Source organism: Impatiens glandulifera, chromosome 1, assembly GCF_907164915.1.
Source record: "Impatiens glandulifera chromosome 1, dImpGla2.1, whole genome shotgun sequence".
Classification (NCBI taxonomy): Eukaryota; Viridiplantae; Streptophyta; class Magnoliopsida; order Ericales; family Balsaminaceae; genus Impatiens; species Impatiens glandulifera.
Genome location: NC_061862.1, coordinates 10,711,221 through 10,730,544, shown reverse-complemented (window position 1 = coordinate 10,730,544; position 19,324 = coordinate 10,711,221). Strand labels below are relative to the sequence as shown.

The 19,324-nt window shown below is 29.5% G+C and overlaps 2 protein-coding genes and 1 long non-coding RNA gene across 3 annotated transcripts; all 3 read left to right on the top strand.

Moving 5' to 3' along the window:
• Positions 1-1,229: 1,229 nt before the first annotated feature.
• Positions 1,230-1,928, top strand: LOC124946158 (LOB domain-containing protein 4-like). Its single transcript, XM_047486761.1, has one exon. It carries the CDS (start codon positions 1,230-1,232, stop codon positions 1,926-1,928), a length of 699 nt encoding a protein of 232 aa, XP_047342717.1.
• Positions 1,929-5,918: 3,990 nt separating this feature from the next.
• LOC124946061 lies at positions 5,919-9,192 on the top strand. Its single transcript, XM_047486653.1, has 6 exons — positions 5,919-7,470; positions 7,557-7,833; positions 7,916-8,227; positions 8,322-8,373; positions 8,464-8,844; positions 8,914-9,192. The coding sequence occupies exons 1-6, from the start codon at positions 5,919-5,921 to the stop codon at positions 9,190-9,192; spliced, it is 2,853 nt and encodes a 950-aa protein (XP_047342609.1).
• Positions 9,193-13,083: 3,891 nt separating this feature from the next.
• LOC124922073 lies at positions 13,084-14,484 on the top strand. Its single transcript, XR_007097750.1, has 3 exons — positions 13,084-13,326; positions 13,639-13,788; positions 14,348-14,484. It is a non-coding gene; the product is annotated as an uncharacterized LOC124922073 (long non-coding RNA).
• Positions 14,485-19,324: the final 4,840 nt, after the last annotated feature.

Sequence of the window (19,324 nt, the reverse complement as noted above, 5' to 3'; positions counted from 1 at the left end):
GTTTTATTATTTGTTTTATAATATTGTTTATCATTAATATTATGTTCATTTTCTATCTCATATTATAACTCTTTTATATAACTAATCCTAATTATATCCCTAATTATATTGTAACCATTTTTTTATTTTCAATATTTTAATTTTTTTTATCATAAATCCAACCCTATTATAAAAATTAAAATTAAACCATCTTCAAAATAAATTTATAAAGATTGTGAAAATCATTTTTGAGGTTACATTTTAATACTGATAAATTTAATTATTTATATGAAGAACTCTTTGGATTTTTATTCATTGGAAAGTTAAAAAATATTAGTGGAGAGCAATTGATGAATTGAATTATACTAAATTAGAATTTTTTTGAAAACACAACCAACAAATGAATATTGATGGTGATGAATTATTTAAATAGCTTAGTAATAATTGAAAATTTTGTCTTATTATATTAATATTTTTAATATGTATTTTGATATATTTTTTTATATTAATTAATATTGTTAAATTTTTAATTTTGTGGGCCATAAATTTTGAATTTGTATTTTGCCCCCCAAATTTGGGGGTGTGCCCGGTCTCTAGAGTTGTATAGGTCTCTCTATATATATTGCCCATACCTAGCACAAATCAAAAATCGTTTCTAGAGTTGTATAGGTCTCTAGATATATATATCGCCCATACCTAGCACAAAGCTAAAATTGAATCTTTTCCACCGTGAATCAAAGCTAAAATTGAATCTTTTGCACCGTGAATCAAAGCTAAAATTGATCTTTTGCACCGTGAATCATCAAGGTATGAGAAATAAGTAAGTTTAATTTTTTGATTTTTTTCTATAACTATTGGTATATCTAATTTTTAACCGTTTTCTTAGATGACTTAATTTACCTCTACTATTAAAAAGATTTTGTCTATTTGATTGTTCTTTTTTATAAATAATCTTATAAATTTTTGTAACTTTGTTTTTATTTAATAATAAAGATATGATAAAACTAGATAAAACATTTTTCTTAAAAAGTGAATAAAAAATATTTTGGATATATTTTAAAATCAAACGTTTTAACAATAAAAAAATGATAATAAATAAGTTGTTATATATTATATATGAGAATGAAATATAAATGAATAACATATATATCCGCATATACTGCATAGTTTGTTTATAGTTTGTTTATGCTAGAATATTTGAATTATTATTTTTAATATATGTGCAGAGGAGAGAAATTGAAAGAAAAAAAATGGAGCCATCATCGAATTTACCTCCGTGTGCAGCATGCAAATTCTTCCGACGGAAATGTAGAGATTGTATATTTGCACCATATTTTCCGTCTGACAATTCTTTAAAGTTTGAGAATGTTCATAGTGTATATGGAGCGAGTAATGTTTCAAAATTTCTCAAGGGGTTGAATCCATGCCAACGGGAGCGTGCGGCGAATACCTTGGCTTACGAAGCGGAGCAACGTTTGCGGGATCCCATGCTTGGCGTGGTAGGTTTAGTCTATCAACATGAGATGGAACAGGCTCAGAAGATAGAACACCTTCAGGCGCTAAGGATGGAATTAGCTACCTATATTGGCCCTAGAGCCATGTGGCCCATGGGAACCAACCAATCTCCATCTCAGCCTTCTCAGGCCTCTTCCTCTTCTTCAAACATGAATCAGATGATCCACATTCCAAATTCAGTTAATCAACAATTAGCCATTCAAGAGCCCTACTCCCAACATCAACATCAACATCAACATCAACATCAACATCAACATCAACCGTCTGCAGTTGGATTCAACCTTAATCCATCTCCATCTCAACATCAACATCATCACCATCATCATCTACAACAAATACAACTACAATTGCACGAACATCATTCATCTCCATCTCAGGCTTTGAGTCCATTTGAGGGTGATCATCAACATCCTAATTCTAAGCAACAACAATAGGTTGAAGACTCGATCAAAGCAAAACAAATCATTTTATTTACATTTTATTTAATGGATTAGACATTTTTTTTTATTTTCTTCTTCTTATTATTTTTTATCTTTTTATATGTATTTTTTATTTTCACTTCTATCATGTTTTTATTACTGCAAATTATTTTTTTTTTATCTTATATGTATGTTTTAATTTTACTTCGATCATGTTTTTATTACTGTAAATTATCATTATTTCCAATTTATAAATTGATTATTTTTAAATTATCATTTTTTCCCAAATTTTAGCTATATAATAGTATTATTAATTATATATTATATATATTATTAAGAATTATTTTTTCATTTTTTATATTAAATATATATTATATAATATATATATATATATATATATATATATATATATATATATATATATTATCTCCATTTTTATCTCTTTATATCTAATTTATATTATTACAATTTTAAAAAAAAAAATTATTTACAACTTTTAGTGGGCACAAATTTTAAATTTGAATTGGTCCTCTTGTTGAGGATTATAACGGCACAACAGACTTACTTACAGGGTCATCTGTGTATAGTTGTTACCAGAGTTTTTAATTATCTATTGATCTCATTTAGATTTATTTAAAAAGAAAATTGTTTATATTAAAAAAAAGAAAATTTTATTATAAAATACAACACCAAATCGACCACACCTTCCAACCTCTAACCAACAGCCAGCCTTATCACAAACCTCATGATCCGCCAGTTTTCCCAACACCAGCCACCTCACAAGCTAAATGACCTTAGGATTCGTTTGGTTTGCCCTTTCTGTTATTTTATTTTGTTTTATTTGATTAAATGCATTAATTAAATCCAAAAATTCCGCAAAAATATTAAACATCAGCAAATATTATTTTCAACAAAAAATATATATATTTTTATTTAGGACTTGTTTGATCCGCTTCTTTATTATTTTTTTTCATTTCATTTATATTCATTATCTATATTTAAAAATTCATAAAAAAACATTATTTCCAACCAAACACAAAAAAAATATTTTTTTTGTTTATGACTTTTTTCTATTCCTTTTATTTCACTTTATTAAGTATTAAAAAATTCAAAAAATAAAATTCAAATCATAAATAATTACTAGTAAAAAAACCAAACATTATATAAATAATAAATTTGAATAAGAATTTGTTTGAATTCTATTTTCCTTGATAAATTAATATTTTACTAATAAATATATTTTTTTTATTATTTTTTTTAGGTAACTTTGTTTCTCGAATAAATAAGGTATAGAATAATATTTTTTTAAATAACCAAAATTTAAATTATAGACTGTCATTTGACAAATATGTGAAACATATCGTTGATGTCCCTTTTCACATATAACCAAGTATCGACGAAGAACATAATATGCGTTTAAGTACGTGAGATATTTTTTTCATAATTTTTCGAGTAGTAATTAAATAGCGACTATAAAAAGTCAGAGGTAATTTAAATCAATATTTTAAATATACTATAGTCAAGCTTATTATTTTGGTTTCTCTTCTCAGTCGAGACTCTCGGGAAATGTGAGTTTTGGGTATTATTATCGAGTTTGAAAACCCCTTTTCGGAATAATCGATTTTTGGCGTTATAATATCTAATTACCAAACTCATTTTATAAAATTTCACATTCTTGGTGTCCTTACACCAATTTATCTTTTCCTAGCTTGTGAAAAAAATTTAGGTGACTATTCATTTTCTTCATAAGATTATTTTTAAATCGAAAAAACTAAAAGGAGACTTAGATTAAATATATTGTTTTATTCTCCATCTCGACCAAGATTTGACGAGAATGTTAATTATAAGATTTAATTATATATAATTTATTTGAAAAAGATTTTGATTATTTAACAAGAATATTAGAAGGCGAAGTATACATTTCCTTTAGATAATTAACGACTTAGAAAATGAGTTTAATTACTTGTGGCGTGGACAATGATATAAAATAAAGTTAAAGCCTTCTAATATAGAGAAAAAGTTGGGGAAGATTTTAACTTAATATGCACAAATTAAAAAATATATATAATTTGAGTAGAATCGACAGAAGATAAAATATACATTATTTATCTAAAAAAATACTATTATTTAATTATAAGTTTTAAAATATTTAAATTTATCTAGAACTTAAACTAGTACAGTAATCTCTTTCGTTAAGTTATTAGGGGGAAAAAATCCTCTTATAACTTGAGAGATATTTTTTTAAGAGATCCACTAGTAAAATAGTTGTCAACAACGACGAAATCAACGACAGTTATGTTGTTACTGTCGCTGTTGATCATATAATATTGAATAATACCATATATTTATTAATAGTAAGGCCATTACATCCCTTGCCATATTTTTTTTTTATCTAAATCCTAAATATTAAAATTTAAATTAAATAAAAAAAATGTTTTTTAAATTCACTATCTAGTTAACAAATGTGATAACTAGAGAGAAGTTCAACAGGTAGCTATCCTCTCTTAACCTCTCCATCTTCCATTTCACTTGCTTTTCACAGTTCTCATCGATATCGATTTCTTCTGCTTATCTCTCTCCTTCAAGTTGATCTTCTCCAGTCCTTTCGATTCCATTCCCAATCGATTATATATAGCTTATTTCAAGTTGTTCAATGGAATTATGCTGCTTCACGTTTCTGGTTGTTTATGATTCAAAAGTTTAACCATACCAATTCTTATTGTTTGTCAACCCAAGAAATATTATTTTGTTAAAAGAAATGCATAAGGAACATTGAACAAATTTCACAACATGGAGTACATTTTCAATAGTAGACCAGGATTTGAGGAAGAAAGAACACACATTAGTACTACATGCCTGCCTGCCTGTGGTTTTTTGAACTAGAGATTCTTCTTATTCCAAGCCTAACAAACAATCTATGATTAACAGTTTTGTATTGATTCCCCAATCTATGATTCAACTGTACATGGTTTTATATATAGCTTATTTCAAGCTGTTCAATGGAATTATGCTGTTTCACGTTTCTGGTTGTTTGTGATTCAAAAGTTTAACCATACCGATTCTTAATGTTTGTCAACCAAAGAAGTATTATGTTGTTGAAAGAAATGCATAAGGAACATTGAACAAATTTCACAACATGGAATACATTTTCAATAGGAGGCTAGGATTTGAGGAAGAAAGAACACACATTAGTACATTTTCAATAGGAGTTCATTCTTTGGAATTTGTTGATTGGTGCAGTTTGTATTGATGATTCATTTTTCTTGATGCAAATCGAAAACTATTACTTGATTGTATCTCATGGAAAATTTTGTTGATCAAGTAAATAAATCATTACTTTCCTTAACTCTATGCTTTTGTTTTCTTTTTCTAATTATGCATTAACATACAACCTTTTTGGATATATTCTTACATTATCTTCCTTCTACAGATTTCGACTTATAGTTCGAGTTCTCGTTTGCAGTAGTGAATTTTGGAGTACATTCGAGACAGTTCAAGCACCAAAGGTTCATTTACTTCTGAGACAGACGTGCTGACTCTACTATAGGCACCAGGTGCGTGCACTATATCTTACTGCTCTTTTGCTGAAATGAATGAACAACATTTTATTGATTCTAAATATTAATGTTTACAACAGAAATAATTGTAATGAGGACAGATCGTCTTTGGATGTATAATAAACAATCAAATAATCATCTTAGATGCACAGATGAATTTTTGAATGGTCTACAAGAGTTTTTGTCATTTTCTACTAGCAAATCTTCTTACATGGATGGTGATAAGATTCGGTGTCCTTGCGTTAAGTGTTGTGTTAAAAAGTTTATTTCTAGTGATTTGTGTCAATCTCACTTAATCAAGTTTGGATTTATGAGCGACTATTATACGTGGACGGCCAATGGAGAACCAATACAAACTTTAAATGTCTTTCAATATCCAAGGAAAAGGCCAAGTCGAGGGATTAATGAATGGAGACAACAAACTGAAAGTTCAAATGTGTACGAGTCAATGGTATTTGATATTGCATCTAGTTTTCATCCTAATGTGCCACATCATGAAGGTTCTACTTCTAGTCAAAGTGACATACATATTTTATCAGAAAATTTTTGGAAAGCATTGAATGCGGCACATCAACCGATTTGGCCAGGTAATTCTACTGAGACTAAATTATCAGCAACAGTTAAACTTCTTAATATAAAATCCGAGAACAATTGGTCAGAGAGAGGTGTCAATCAAAATCTTGACTACATTAAATCTTTGTTACCGGAAGATAATGTTTTACCTGATAATTTTTATACCATGAAGAAGTTGGTGGAAGATTTGGGATTGCCTGTTACTAGGATCGATATTTGTAGAGATGGTTGCATGTTGTTTTGGAGGGCTGATAGTGAATTAGAATCTTGCAAATTTTGCAACTTTCCAAGATATAAGGAAAACTCTAATCAACGAACACCACACAAACAACTTTTTTATTTACCACTGGCTCCAAGATTGCAAAGACTTTATGCATCAAACGTGACCGCTGCTCACATGACATGGCATTCTCGTCATGTTACCCAAGATGGGATGATGTGTCATCCTTCTGATGGAGAGGCATGGAAGACATTTGACAACTATTACCCAGAGTTTGCTAAGGAGGATCGCAATATCCGCTTGGGTCTTTGTTCTGATGGATTTGCCCCATTTGGAAAGTCATATTCGTGTTGGCCCGTCATTATAACACCTTATAATCTCCCACCTGGAATGTGCATGAAGACACCCTACATGTTTATGTCATTAATTATTCCTGGTCCAAAGAGTCCTCAGAAAAATATTGATGTCTACCTTCAACCGTTAATTGTTGAATTAAAAATGTTGTGGAATGATGGTGTGCCTACTTATGATGTATCTCGAGGTGACACATTCAATTTGAGGGCAATGGTGTTGTGGACGGTTAGTGATTTCCCAGCTTATGGTATATTGTCTGGATGGAGTACTCATGGAAAAGATGGGTGTCCAATTTGTATGAAAAATTCGAAATCATTCCGCTTGAAATATGGTAAGAAGGCTTGCTATTTTGATTCACATAGACAATTTTTGTCACAAAATCATCCATACAGATTTGATACAGAGCATTTTACCAAAAATAAAGTGGAAATGACACTTCGTCCGCCTAGGCCAAGTGGCGAGGAAATATGGTCTGAAATTGCACAATACATGTTTGTTAGTGAAAATCCTCACGTAAGTCCACCGGGTTTTGGTGAATATCATAAATGGACAAAGAAGAGCATTTTTTGGGAGCTACCATATTGGGGGAAACTTCTTATTCGTCATAATCTCGATTTTATGCACATTGAGAAGAACGTATTTGAGAATATCATCCATACGGTTATGAACGTTAAAGGTAAGACAAAAGACAACATAAACGCTCGAAAGGATATGTTTAATATTTGCAATCGCCCTGAGTTACATATTGACCCTCAAAGTTCGTGTATGAGGACAAAGAAGGCGGCTTACACTTTGACGAGAGATGAAAATCGTATTATTTGTCAATGGCTTAAATCTTTGAAATTCCCGGATGGTTATGTATCCAAATTAAGTAGATGCATTGATAGAGACGAAACAAAGTTAATTGGATTAAAAAGTCATGATTGTCATGTTTTTTAGAAAGGCTGGTGCCAATTGCCTTTAAGAAATTACTCCCCAAATTTGTGTGGGGAACATTGACTGATGTTAGTAATTTCATGCATGATCTAAGTTCTACAACATTGAATATTTCTAAGATGCAGACTTTGGAATTAGAGATTCCCGTAATTTTGTGCAACTTAGAAAAAATATTTCCACTGTCGTTTTTTGATTCAATGGAACACTTGTTGGTGCATCTACCATATGAAGCAAAAATCGGAGGACCGGTTCAGTATAGATGGATGTATCCATTTGAGAGGTACATATTGTTTATATGTAAAAACTATTAATTTGTGTTCAATATTTGTTTAATTTTTTCGTGTGTATTGTATTTTTTATAGGTTTCTTAAGAATGTGAACCAGAAAGTAAAGAACAAAGCCAGAATTGAAGCATCAATTTGTAATGCATATATTCTGGAAGAGATATCTACATTTGCCTCGTATTATTTTGAATCTAACATACAATGCAAACAGAGACACCCACAAAGAAACACAGAAGGATCTGTCAACAATAATGATGCTTCAATTTCGATTTTCAATTATCTTGGACGATCTAGTGGCGCCTCAACTAAATTAATTTTGAATAGCCAGGAAACGTTAGTCGCTCATACTTACGTGCTCTTAAATTGTCCAGAGGTAGATCCTTACTACAGGTAATAAAAATTTATAACGTATATTAATCAATTTATCTTAATTAATTTTGAGATTGATATATGCATGCAAGATTTTTTGTGATTTAAACACCAGTTTACCAAAAGATGAAATAGACCGCCAATTCGCATCATGGTTCCGATGTAAGGTGAGGAAATAAGTTTAATTTATATGTTGTGTGTTTGAGTATTATATTTAATTTTGCATTAATGATTTATTGTAAACTTGTATCTTATAGATTGTTGAGGAACATGGTCCTTTAGTTTCAAAAGGATTATTATATTATTTGTCTTTTGGGCCCAAAACACCCGCAACAAGACATTCAATGTACTTCGTTAATGGGTTTGTGTGGCGGTCAAGAGATTTTGGATCTAACAAAGCAACCATGAATAGTGGTGTTTGTGTGCATACTGATGACGCAGACTATTATGGACTTTTAGAGGATATAATAGAAATTGAGTATCCTGGTCCAAGTTTACGTATTGTTCTATTTAAATGTTTATGGTTTGACCCAACCCGTGGTTCAAGAGTTGATGAAACATATAGGTTGGTTGACATAAACATGAAACGGAAGTATGCAAAGTATGACCCTTTCATTCTAGCTCAACAAGGTATACAAGTCTACTTTGCTACGTATCCGAACAAAACAAATTAGATAGGTGATTGGTTGGCTGTTTGTAAAACAAAGGCAAGGGGAAAAATAGAGAAACAATGGAGTGATGATTTGGTGTATCAACAAGAAGAGCCAACTATACAACTAGATATCCCCCTAAATATACCACTATATGATGTCAACAATTTAAGTGATCCTAATGGTATGGTTGACGAGCTCGATGATACAAACGTAAGTGAAGAAAATGAATTTGAAGATGTTGAATGGGAAGGAAGTGAGTTATGTGGAAATGAATCTGAAGGGAGTGGGTCGGAGGAAATTAGTGAAACTCACGAATCATTGGATATTTTTTGATGCTTAATTAGTAAGTTTATTTGTTTAAATGTTCAACTCTTTGTTATGTTTAAAGATTCATCTTTTATTCTAATTAATTATGATTATTTAATTTTATGTTCAAATATTAATACCATGGGATGTGCAATTCAAATTGTAATTTTATTTTATATGAAAGTCGTAAGGTCAGTTGTGATTTGATACGTTTATTACAAAACAAATTACAAATAACTCTAATATACATAATGCAAAATACATTACTTATTTATTTATAAATGAAACTAATAGATAGATTATACCATATCAATTGTTATTCAACTTATATTGCAATATTTAGTTTTATAAAGTTACAATAATAGTTAATAAATAGAACAAAGAATTTTCCAAACTACTTAATACGTATTAATACATTTAATACGTACATTGTTTATCAAAATTGTTAGTAAAAACCCAATGGGTTAGCTCCTACACAAGTTGCTCATATCTAATTTTAATATTATTAATTTTACTTATTCTATAACTATTTATTTTTTATTATTATTATTCTTTTGCAAAATTAGTATAATTAATTTATAATAAATAATTATATACAAAAATAAATGGATACTCCGTACAATATGTATAAATAATTAAGAATTAAGTTAGTAAATTTATAAATAATAAGTTTATAGATAAATTTAAATTTCATTGATTCTTATTCAATAAAATAATGTAATATACAATTAATTATATATATATTTTTATATATAAAACAAAAATTGCAATTTGAATTTGTATTAACATTGTAAAACAAGTTACAAAATAACTCTATAATAAATTTAATACAAAATAAATTACTATTATTTTTAAATGAAACAACAAGTATAAATTAAACAATATGTCAATAACTATTCAACTTAAATTCCAATATTAGTTTTATAACCATTGATAAATAGCATTAAAATTACAAGTTGCGTACACATTCGAATTATTGAATAAAAAAATATTCTAAGCTACATAATACCATGTCTCTTAGAAGCTACCTTAAATCTCCCCTACATTAGTTATCTATTCCGATTATTACTCTATCCAGAAAAAAAAATTATGATCCAAAAAAAATATTTACCTTGATTTTAAACATATGTCAAACAATTTAATTAAAAACTTATTATATATATATATATATATATATATATATATATATATATATATATATATATATATATGATATATATATATATATATAAACATGTCTTGTTTATTTGTAAATTTTTAGTTTCACATATTCATAGTTATGTAATATTATGCAAATTTTTAAACTAATTAATTATTAAGTTTTTTCTTTTTCTTTTTATTTCCAAAATTATAAATACAATTTATTTTGCAATTTTACTTTAAATGAAAGTTGCGAAAAAAATTATAAAATTAACATTTTATTAATACAAAATAAGTTTTTAAATTTGATTACGAAATAAGTTAGAAGATTATATTCAATTATCTGTAATGCAAGATAAATAACAAAATTAGTTTAGAAATAATTCAAAATATATTTAAAAGTAGTTTAATTTACTTTTTATTTTAAACTTGCAAAAAAAATTGTAAAGTAAAACAGTTTTTTTTGTTAATGCAAAACATATTGAATTTTTATTTAACATATAATTAATAAATTTTAAAATTAATTAAGAATTAATTAAGAATGAAAGCATCTTAATAAAATAAATAATAAATCAAATTATATTGTCTTATATTTGTAACTTCATTTGGCAACATATAATTATAGTTTTGTTGCGAAACAAGTTACATATTAGTGTTAATAATATTTAACACAAACTTAGTTGCACAATAAGATAAGATTAGAGTTTCCAACTTTTATGGTCACTTATTATTTATCTTTTATTGGAATAAAACATTATAATTATAAAAGTGGATGAAAACGTTGGAATATTTATATATATATGGTAGTTAAAATATTTACAATATTATTTGTATTATCTCTCTATATTAATGTGGCTTTAAAAGTTGTAATGATTACTTGTTATAAAAAATTGTAATATTTTAATTAATAAAATATTATTCCCTCTTTAGTGACTTGTTTAACAACAATTTATTTGAAGCTTTTAATTTTTTTTTATCAACAATCAATTAATGTAAAAAATGTTACAATATTTCCACTATTTAGAATTTATGTTATAATTTAAGTTACATGTTCTCAAAGAATGTATTGGTTATATTTAAGTTGCAAAAATAAGTTACTAATGGACCATTTTTTTGTAGTGATCGTCTCAGCTCGCTGACTATTCATTTCTTCGGCCAAGGTAAATAATATATTTGATTTCAGTTTTTTCTCAAATCCATCTCTATTAGGTCAAATTATTAGATTTACTTCGGCCAAGTACTATTGTTCATATGAAGCTAGTAGTGATATTTCATAGTGAGAAAAGTAGAGAGTTAATATCAGTTTTCGAGGTTTTATTTTTGGTTCAATTATAGTGAAACTTATTGACTTGATTCAGTGACGCTGAATCAGATCTGTAAAGCTTCTCAATCTGGAGATGATAAATCAAATTTTCTTATCGATGTTACTGAAATAAGCCAGGTATGAAATCTGAAAAACTCTAAGCATTTTGGTGCTCTGTTTCTCTTAATGAAGTAAGACCGATTCTGTATATTAATTTTGTTGAGGTCATATTCATTATCTTATTTTTGTTTGTTTCTATTGATAATTTTTCACCTTTTCAAATGTTAGTCTACAAGGTGTTCGACGAAATGCTCACAAGAACATCTTTGTCTTCAGATGGATATATAAACTTTTAATTTTGTGAGAATCTCTACTACTCTCTATACTTTTTCTCTTTTTAGTATTACCTACCTCTGTTTTAGTTTTCTATTGACTTGTTCATTTTCTTTTTTTATATTCTATTTCATTTGGGTAAATTATGTAAGTTTATTTAGACAAACAAATATTCATTTTGTCCTAGGTGTTTATCTCATATTACTCTGGTTTCATACCTTGAACTCCTAAATTATTTATGCAAATAAGATATAACCTTCTTTCATTCATCTATTTTTCTAAAGAAATTAAAACTATCAAGAACCCATCTTACTAGAATTCATGCATGTCCTTGCTACCACCTTATGCAGGTAAATTCACCTTGTCCTAATGAGATCTTATGGACATGAAAAAGTATAAATTTAATGAAGTTCAATTAAAATTGATGTTCAACTAACTAGTTTGAATTAACTTACTTTGCCAATGTTGTTCTGTTTGTGGACCAATTTTATTAGAAAGATGGAAACTCTAAGTTCAACTAATCTCTCTTAATTGATGATTATTTTTATATATTTTTTGTGAATCCCATAAATCTAAAAAACAGTAACAGATTGTATGGATATTTATTAGACCAATAAATCGATCCTTACTAATTAGAATATTTTTAAAACTAGGAGTATACTGGATGTAGCATTTAACTTTTAATGATCAAGATTCATCCTTATACCTCAAAGAAAAGCCACTAGATAATATATATATTATGAGATTGTGAAATATATGTGTGTTTAGTTCTTTCATACAAATAATTGGCTGTCCAAAATATCTATACGTTATTTTGAGTATGAGAAACTAACATGATGTTTTGAGTATTAAGTGAAACAATGTTGATAATTTTTTCTTACTAATCTAACTAAACCTGCAAACTAGTTGAATTTGATGATTAAGACTTAACAGAATCATTGTAACTAACTTAAATTATTCTTTAATTGTGGCAATAGTACTTAGAGGTGAGTTGAATTTTTAATATTATCTTATCTTTTGTTTTAGAATATAAGATTGAGCTTGAAGATCTAGTGGAATATGTTGAAATCAAGTTAGTGAGATTAGTTGGAGCAAAAAAAAAGATCTTACAGGTATGGCTTTACAACTTTAGTCATATTTGTAAAATGTCTAATTTGACAAAGTGTGAATGTGAAGAAGATGAATGCTAATCATTTTCATTTGATTAAATTCTCAAATATTTTAATTATCTTCAAGCAGCTGTAATCTAAATTATAAAGAAAATTATTATCATGATGTCAGATTGGGGTATTGCGGCTGTTGACAATAATTATGTTCAAATTTTATGAGGGATTAAGAAGACGGGCATAGCCCTTATTTCTGAACTGAAGCTGATGTCAATATAGGTAAAAATTTCACTATGTGTGATAATGTAATTTTTTAAGGGTATTTGTTTTTTTATTAATCTACAATTTATTTTAATATCGTATTAATCATGATGATAATCTAGGCATTATTTACTTGCTCTTTCTAATTTAAAGTTTTTTTACGTTATCGAAACCAAGTGAAACTGTCATTGCTATACAATATAATAAAATTTATACTTGGCTTGAAACTGACAATCTTGAACTAAATGGAGGGTATGAGTTATGACATAGTTTATGCATGTATATCTTAGATATGTGTTCAACCTTAATGAAAACTATTTCTTTTTACAGGTTCTAAGATCTTAATTGGTCTGAACTAGGTTTAGTTTATCCATATTCTCTAGTCAAGCAAACAAAGAAGAAGAAAATCGTATCCCTGTTTTTAGATTTTGATATAAATACGAGAGGCGCAGAGATAAAAAAGTTTGTCTCCAATGTAAGGTACGAATTACTTGTTTGTTTCTTATTAATTGAATTTGTTTTCATAGTTATCAACTAAATGCAATGTATATAGATTTAAGAACACTGTTCTTTGATTGAAATTGTATTTACAATGTTTGTGGATTTACTTTGATAATCTTTGTGAATTTAGTTACATTCTTTATTCAATTGTTGAAAATATATATTCTATTTTTCTTTGTCTTAAACAGTAATTGAATCTGATAAAATAAAGAGAAGACAATATCAATTGAATGGTCTATATTTCTAATATTGATCACAATATTTGTGAAATATCTTTTTGATTTGATTATATCTGAAATCATACTTTAATTACATGATTCTGCAAAGTCTATTAAGATCAACTTACTTTTGTTAATTACATTATTATACTTTAATTTAGACTCTTTAAGAAATATATTATAAGAGAATGTTAAATTCTTAGTAGGTATATTGGGACAAATTAAATTATTTGATTATTGGATTAAAAAGACTTTATTATTTTAGATTGACTTAACTTTTATCGGATGATACTCGTATTAGTTTTATTGAATTTTGGCAGGGATTACTTTGATGACTATGGATTACAATAAGAAAAGAAGATTGTTGAGAACTGGATTGAATGTAACATGTTATAACAGTTCAAATATAGATTTTAAATAAAATTTGTACTATAAAAATATTTTGTTTGTTTGGGTAATATAAATATTTAATTTTAGTATTAGAAAATTATATTTCAAGAACATTTTAATTATTATTTTTTTTTTGTTAGTAATAAATGTATGGTGGTAGAAGACAGTTTTAAAATTTTGTATTTATAGTTTTAGCGACAGTAAATTGTTCCAGTAGTCATTCCTTTAGCGACGGTATCTTATTCCTGCAGCCACTTTTTTAGCGACAGTACTTATTCCTGTAGCCATGTTTTAGCTACAGAAGCAATAGCGTCGGTTGGCGACAGGCACATTTACTATGGCTGTTGACTTTTAGCGACAGTAAAGTGAGCAATAGCTACAGTATTTCCTGTCGCTATTGATATCTTTTTCACCGGTGAGAAGTGATAGGGGAGGGAATTTGAGAGAGGGAATGGGGGAGAGAATGATGTGTCACTAAAAGGATAAAAGGTGAGAAGAGAGAGAAGAGAAATTAAAAATTTTGTTATATTTTTCTAATTATTCCCTTCTTCTAATTCCTTCTTTTTTTTTTTTAATATTCAATATTGACAAAAAGTCATGTTAACTATAAAAATAAATACCGACCAACTTTTTTAATTGGCAAATATTGAGTTGCATATATATTAGATTTTTTATTTTGCTACCATGATCGGTCACATTTGACATTAAATTAGTCTCTCTTAGAGCTGCCAGTTTGATCTCGGGTTTTTTTGATTTTTTTTTATTTTACTCAATTTATTTTATAAATTTTCTCTTTATTACGTTATTGTTATTTTAACTAACAAATTATTCATTTTATTAATCAAAATATAAAAATTATCTTTACTTTACCTTTAAAAGATTTAAATTTTAAATACAAAAAGAATATAACATTGTCTTTAAATAATGTTAAACATTGTCTTTTTTTTTTACAAAATCCCAAAATATCTTAAAAAACCCAAATTGTGACCAACCCTAGGCATATAATAAAATAATTATTTTCAACACTTTTAAAATTATCTTTAATCATTTATTCACTAAGAAAATATTCACTTGATAATAATTTTAGAATAGGATCGGATTTATCAATATAGACAGGGTCTGGCGATTGCGTAGAATAGAAAGTGAATCAAATCCCTAACAAGATTTCTTTCAAACCGTTTTTCATAAGCCTTCATCAATCGCCAGACCCCCGTCTCTATTGATAAAGTCGATCATATCAATTGGTATCAGAGCTCTGTTTCTATTCTCAATCTCTTTCCTGAAGAATGTTGACCATAACCAAAGATGCCAGTGCAACAGCCATTCCAACTTTCTCTCGAGAAAACTACATCGTATGGAAGAAAAGAGTTCGTGCTCATCTCTCTTCTCTTCATGGCGATATGTGGAGTGTCATCACAGAGGTTCCTATCAAGATCGATAAGAAGAAAGCTGACTGGACCAGTGAAGAAAAGAGGCAGAACAACCTCAACAACATGCCTCTTGATGTTCTGTAAAGATCTCTCGATGACAGAATGTTCAACTATATTATCGAGTGCGATACTTCTAAAGAGGTCTGTGACAGACTCACCTAACTGTGTGAGGGCAACGAGAAAACAAAGGAAAACAAGATCATGGTTGCCACTCAACAATTTGACAGTTTCAAGATGCATCCTGGTGAAACAATGAACGAGTTCGACACCAGATTCAGCAAGACTGTCTCCTCCTTATCCATCTTAGGCAAGACCTATAACAACATGAAACTTGCTATCAAGGTCATGCGTGCTCTTCCAAGGGAATGGGACATAAAGACGATGGCTATGAGGGAATTCAAAGATCTCAATAAGATCTCTCTCTTCGACCTGTTTGCTGATCTCAAGGCCTATGAGTTCGAGCTGAACTATAGGATGGAAGAAGATCAATCCACATCCATTATCATTTCCAAAGCTCTGGTGACTGATGAAGAGCCACCTGTAGCTACTGATGTGAAGATGGCGGCACAACAACTAAGCAGCGACGCCATGTCTCTCTTCGTGAAGAAGTTTGGCGACTTCATGAAGAAGAGCAACTCTAACTCAAGCTCTTCAAATTCCAATGATAATAAGAAATCAAAGGCTAATGTTAAATGTTATAACTGTGGTATTGCAGGGCATTACCAATCGGAGTGCAGGAAACCCAAGCGTAAAGATAAGAAGGATGATGACAATGAGCTGAAGGCTCTTATGGCAGGAGATGGAAAGAACAAACCAAGCATCCGTGACTCTTACTTCTCATCCAGTGATAGTGATGACGAAGAAGTAGCTTGTTTCATGGTAAGAGAAGATGAAGAACAAATTCAGGAAACTAAGGTGATGCATGAAGATTACAGGAAGGAAGCATGGAGAATACTCTCTTGAGTATACAGTTCAGAAGATCAACAATGGCTGCTGCCACTTTAGAAGAATAAATGTTTTTATATGTTTTTGTATTAAAATATTTTTGATCCGAAGGATCTCAAAACATTTGGTTATTCATTTTTTTACTTGTACAATATGAGAGGAAAAATTACTTTGAAAGTAAAGATACTCTCAAGACGAATGACCTTAATCGGTCTATTAGACAAGGGTGTCTAAAGGAAATGGTTTGTACTTAGACGTATTTTTGCTCACAATTTATACATCTAAGCCTATATGTCATGGTTTATAACCTACACAGTTAGACGTACACGTCTAATAGACGTTAGACGTTTTTACGTCATGAGCAAGAGGATGCTCACGCCTAACCAAACACACGTCTAACACGTGGTGTTTATGCATAATTAGACATACACGTCTAATAGACATTAGACGTATTCTTTACAACACGCAATTAGACGTATGTATCTAATGGACTCATGCGTCTAATAAACGTTTAGTTTTATAGATTTGTGCTGTAAGAAAAACGTCTAACTACATGCTTATTAGACTGATTAAGGACAGTTGTCCACGTGAGGAGATATCTGATTTTTCCGCTCAAATATTAAAACAGTCATCTCATAATAACATGAAGACACGTGTCTCTCAAGTTAAAAGCGAATGACTGATATACCCTCATTATAATGATGACTCTTTCGAAAGGACGTCTAATTTTAAATGATGGGGCATACCCCTAGGAAAAATGACGGTTATCATATATGACTCTTGATAGTCTATATAAGGACATTCTTGCATGAGATTGAAAACTTTTTCTCACTTAAGATTTCTAAGAACCCTAGATTTCTTTGCCTCTCTCTCTCAAAAAAAAAATCTCTATTAATCTTGTGTTTGTTCATATTCTACTGAAAATGGGAAACAAGAGAATCACGTTGGGTCACTGTACTTTGCAAGTTGATTTCCCATCGGTCTACTCTTTTGATCAGCAGGAAGTGGTCGATATGTTCAGAACCCTCGAGTATTCCGGTCTCGGAAAATATCTTGGCGGTCTGTTCACCTTTCACGAGAAGGAAGATCGGGAGTTCTTCCAAACTGCAACAATGGTGGACGATTCCATCGTAGCAACTGTTAACGGTACGGAGATCTCTTTCGACGAAGCCTCTTATGCAGAGTTCTTCGAACTTTCGTCGGAGGGTCACACTTTCAACAAGCATCTATCACCGGAAGTAATGGAAGAAATGAAGAAGGTTCTATTTGCCGATGGCTCGACGATTAGTCTGAATGGAAGTAAGTAAGTCCTCAAACCACAGTTTAATTTTCTAAATGATGTAGTGGCAAAAGCGCTTCAAGGGAAGGTTGGATCGTTCAATCTCTATAGTCAAGATCGATTTGACTATATGTGTGTCATTTCAAAGGGAATCCAGGTCAAATGGGCTTTAACATTATTTCAGAATCTTTGTTTCTCTATCAACCAGGAGAACAAAGAAAGTATAACCTTCGCTGCACAACTAAGTCGTTTGTTGGAGCATTTGGGGGTTCCAATGGGTGAACCCGAACTGATCAACTCGACCAGGGTGTATATTGTTTTCACAGTCGCCAACACCCTAGTCAGAATGAAAAACCTTAAAGAATCGCCCTCATGTGCTTCTAGTCAATAGACAGGTGGAAAATCTGTTACTCAATCCAGACAACCAGCCGTTTCCATCTTGTCGACAGGAGCAAAGAGATCCAAAACAGTCAACGAATCAGAGGCTAGTTCTACTAGCCTAAGGAGCTTTTCAAAGAAGGATTCTAAAACAGTCGATTCCAGAATCAAGCAAAGTCCAGTTGAACTTGCCACCATTCTCATGTCTCCCCTTTCTCCGGCTGTCAGTCAGTTGCAGAGATCCTCAAGGTCATCTGTTTCAAAAGGTGACAAGTCAAAGGCATCCCGTGTGTCTAAATCGATGAAGGCATCATCAAAGGTAACCTCTCTTAAATCTCTGACCGATGTGCCTAAGTTTGATATTCCTGTGATGCAACATGATAAATCTATTTTCATTTCTGAAAAGAAATCTGTTGCCGGACCTATTGTTGAGTCAGCTGGTCCAAATAATTTATTTCTTTACACAAAGATAAACATAAGTTTAGTATATTTGTTAAACTACGTTCAAATATTTATGGGTGTTAATGGATGTCAAATTGTTGTCTATAATAATAAACTATTTTTATTTAGGTCTAGTTTGATTCAGCGTTTAAATGTTGTGTTTGAGCGTTTGCGTTATAAACTGTTAAGATAATTTTGTGTAATAAGCTAATACAAAAAAATTGTAATTAAATATATTTTGCATTTAAACTCATTATTTTATTTTAATAATGTCAGTGTTTTTCTCTCGAGTCATTTCATATTTTTAAATATTTTTTATTCATTTTTAAATATTTTATTCATTCTTTTATTTATTTAATTTATTTTTAACCATTTTTTTTCATATATTCTATATAAATATAAGGGATCTGTGTATATGATTACGTTTCTCATTT

Coding starts and splice junctions, on each gene's coding strand:
- LOC124946158 (XM_047486761.1), top strand. CDS start 1,230: ATGGAGCCATCATCGAATTTACCTCCGTGTGCAGCATGCAAATTCTTC.
- LOC124946061 (XM_047486653.1), top strand. CDS start 5,919: ATGGTATTTGATATTGCATCTAGTTTTCATCCTAATGTGCCACATCAT. Junction 7,834..7,915: donor TGGATGTATCCATTTGAGAG/GTACATATTGTT, acceptor TATTTTTTATAG/GTTTCTTAAGAATGTGAACC. Junction 8,228..8,321: donor GAGGTAGATCCTTACTACAG/GTAATAAAAATT, acceptor TTTAAACACCAG/TTTACCAAAAGATGAAATAG.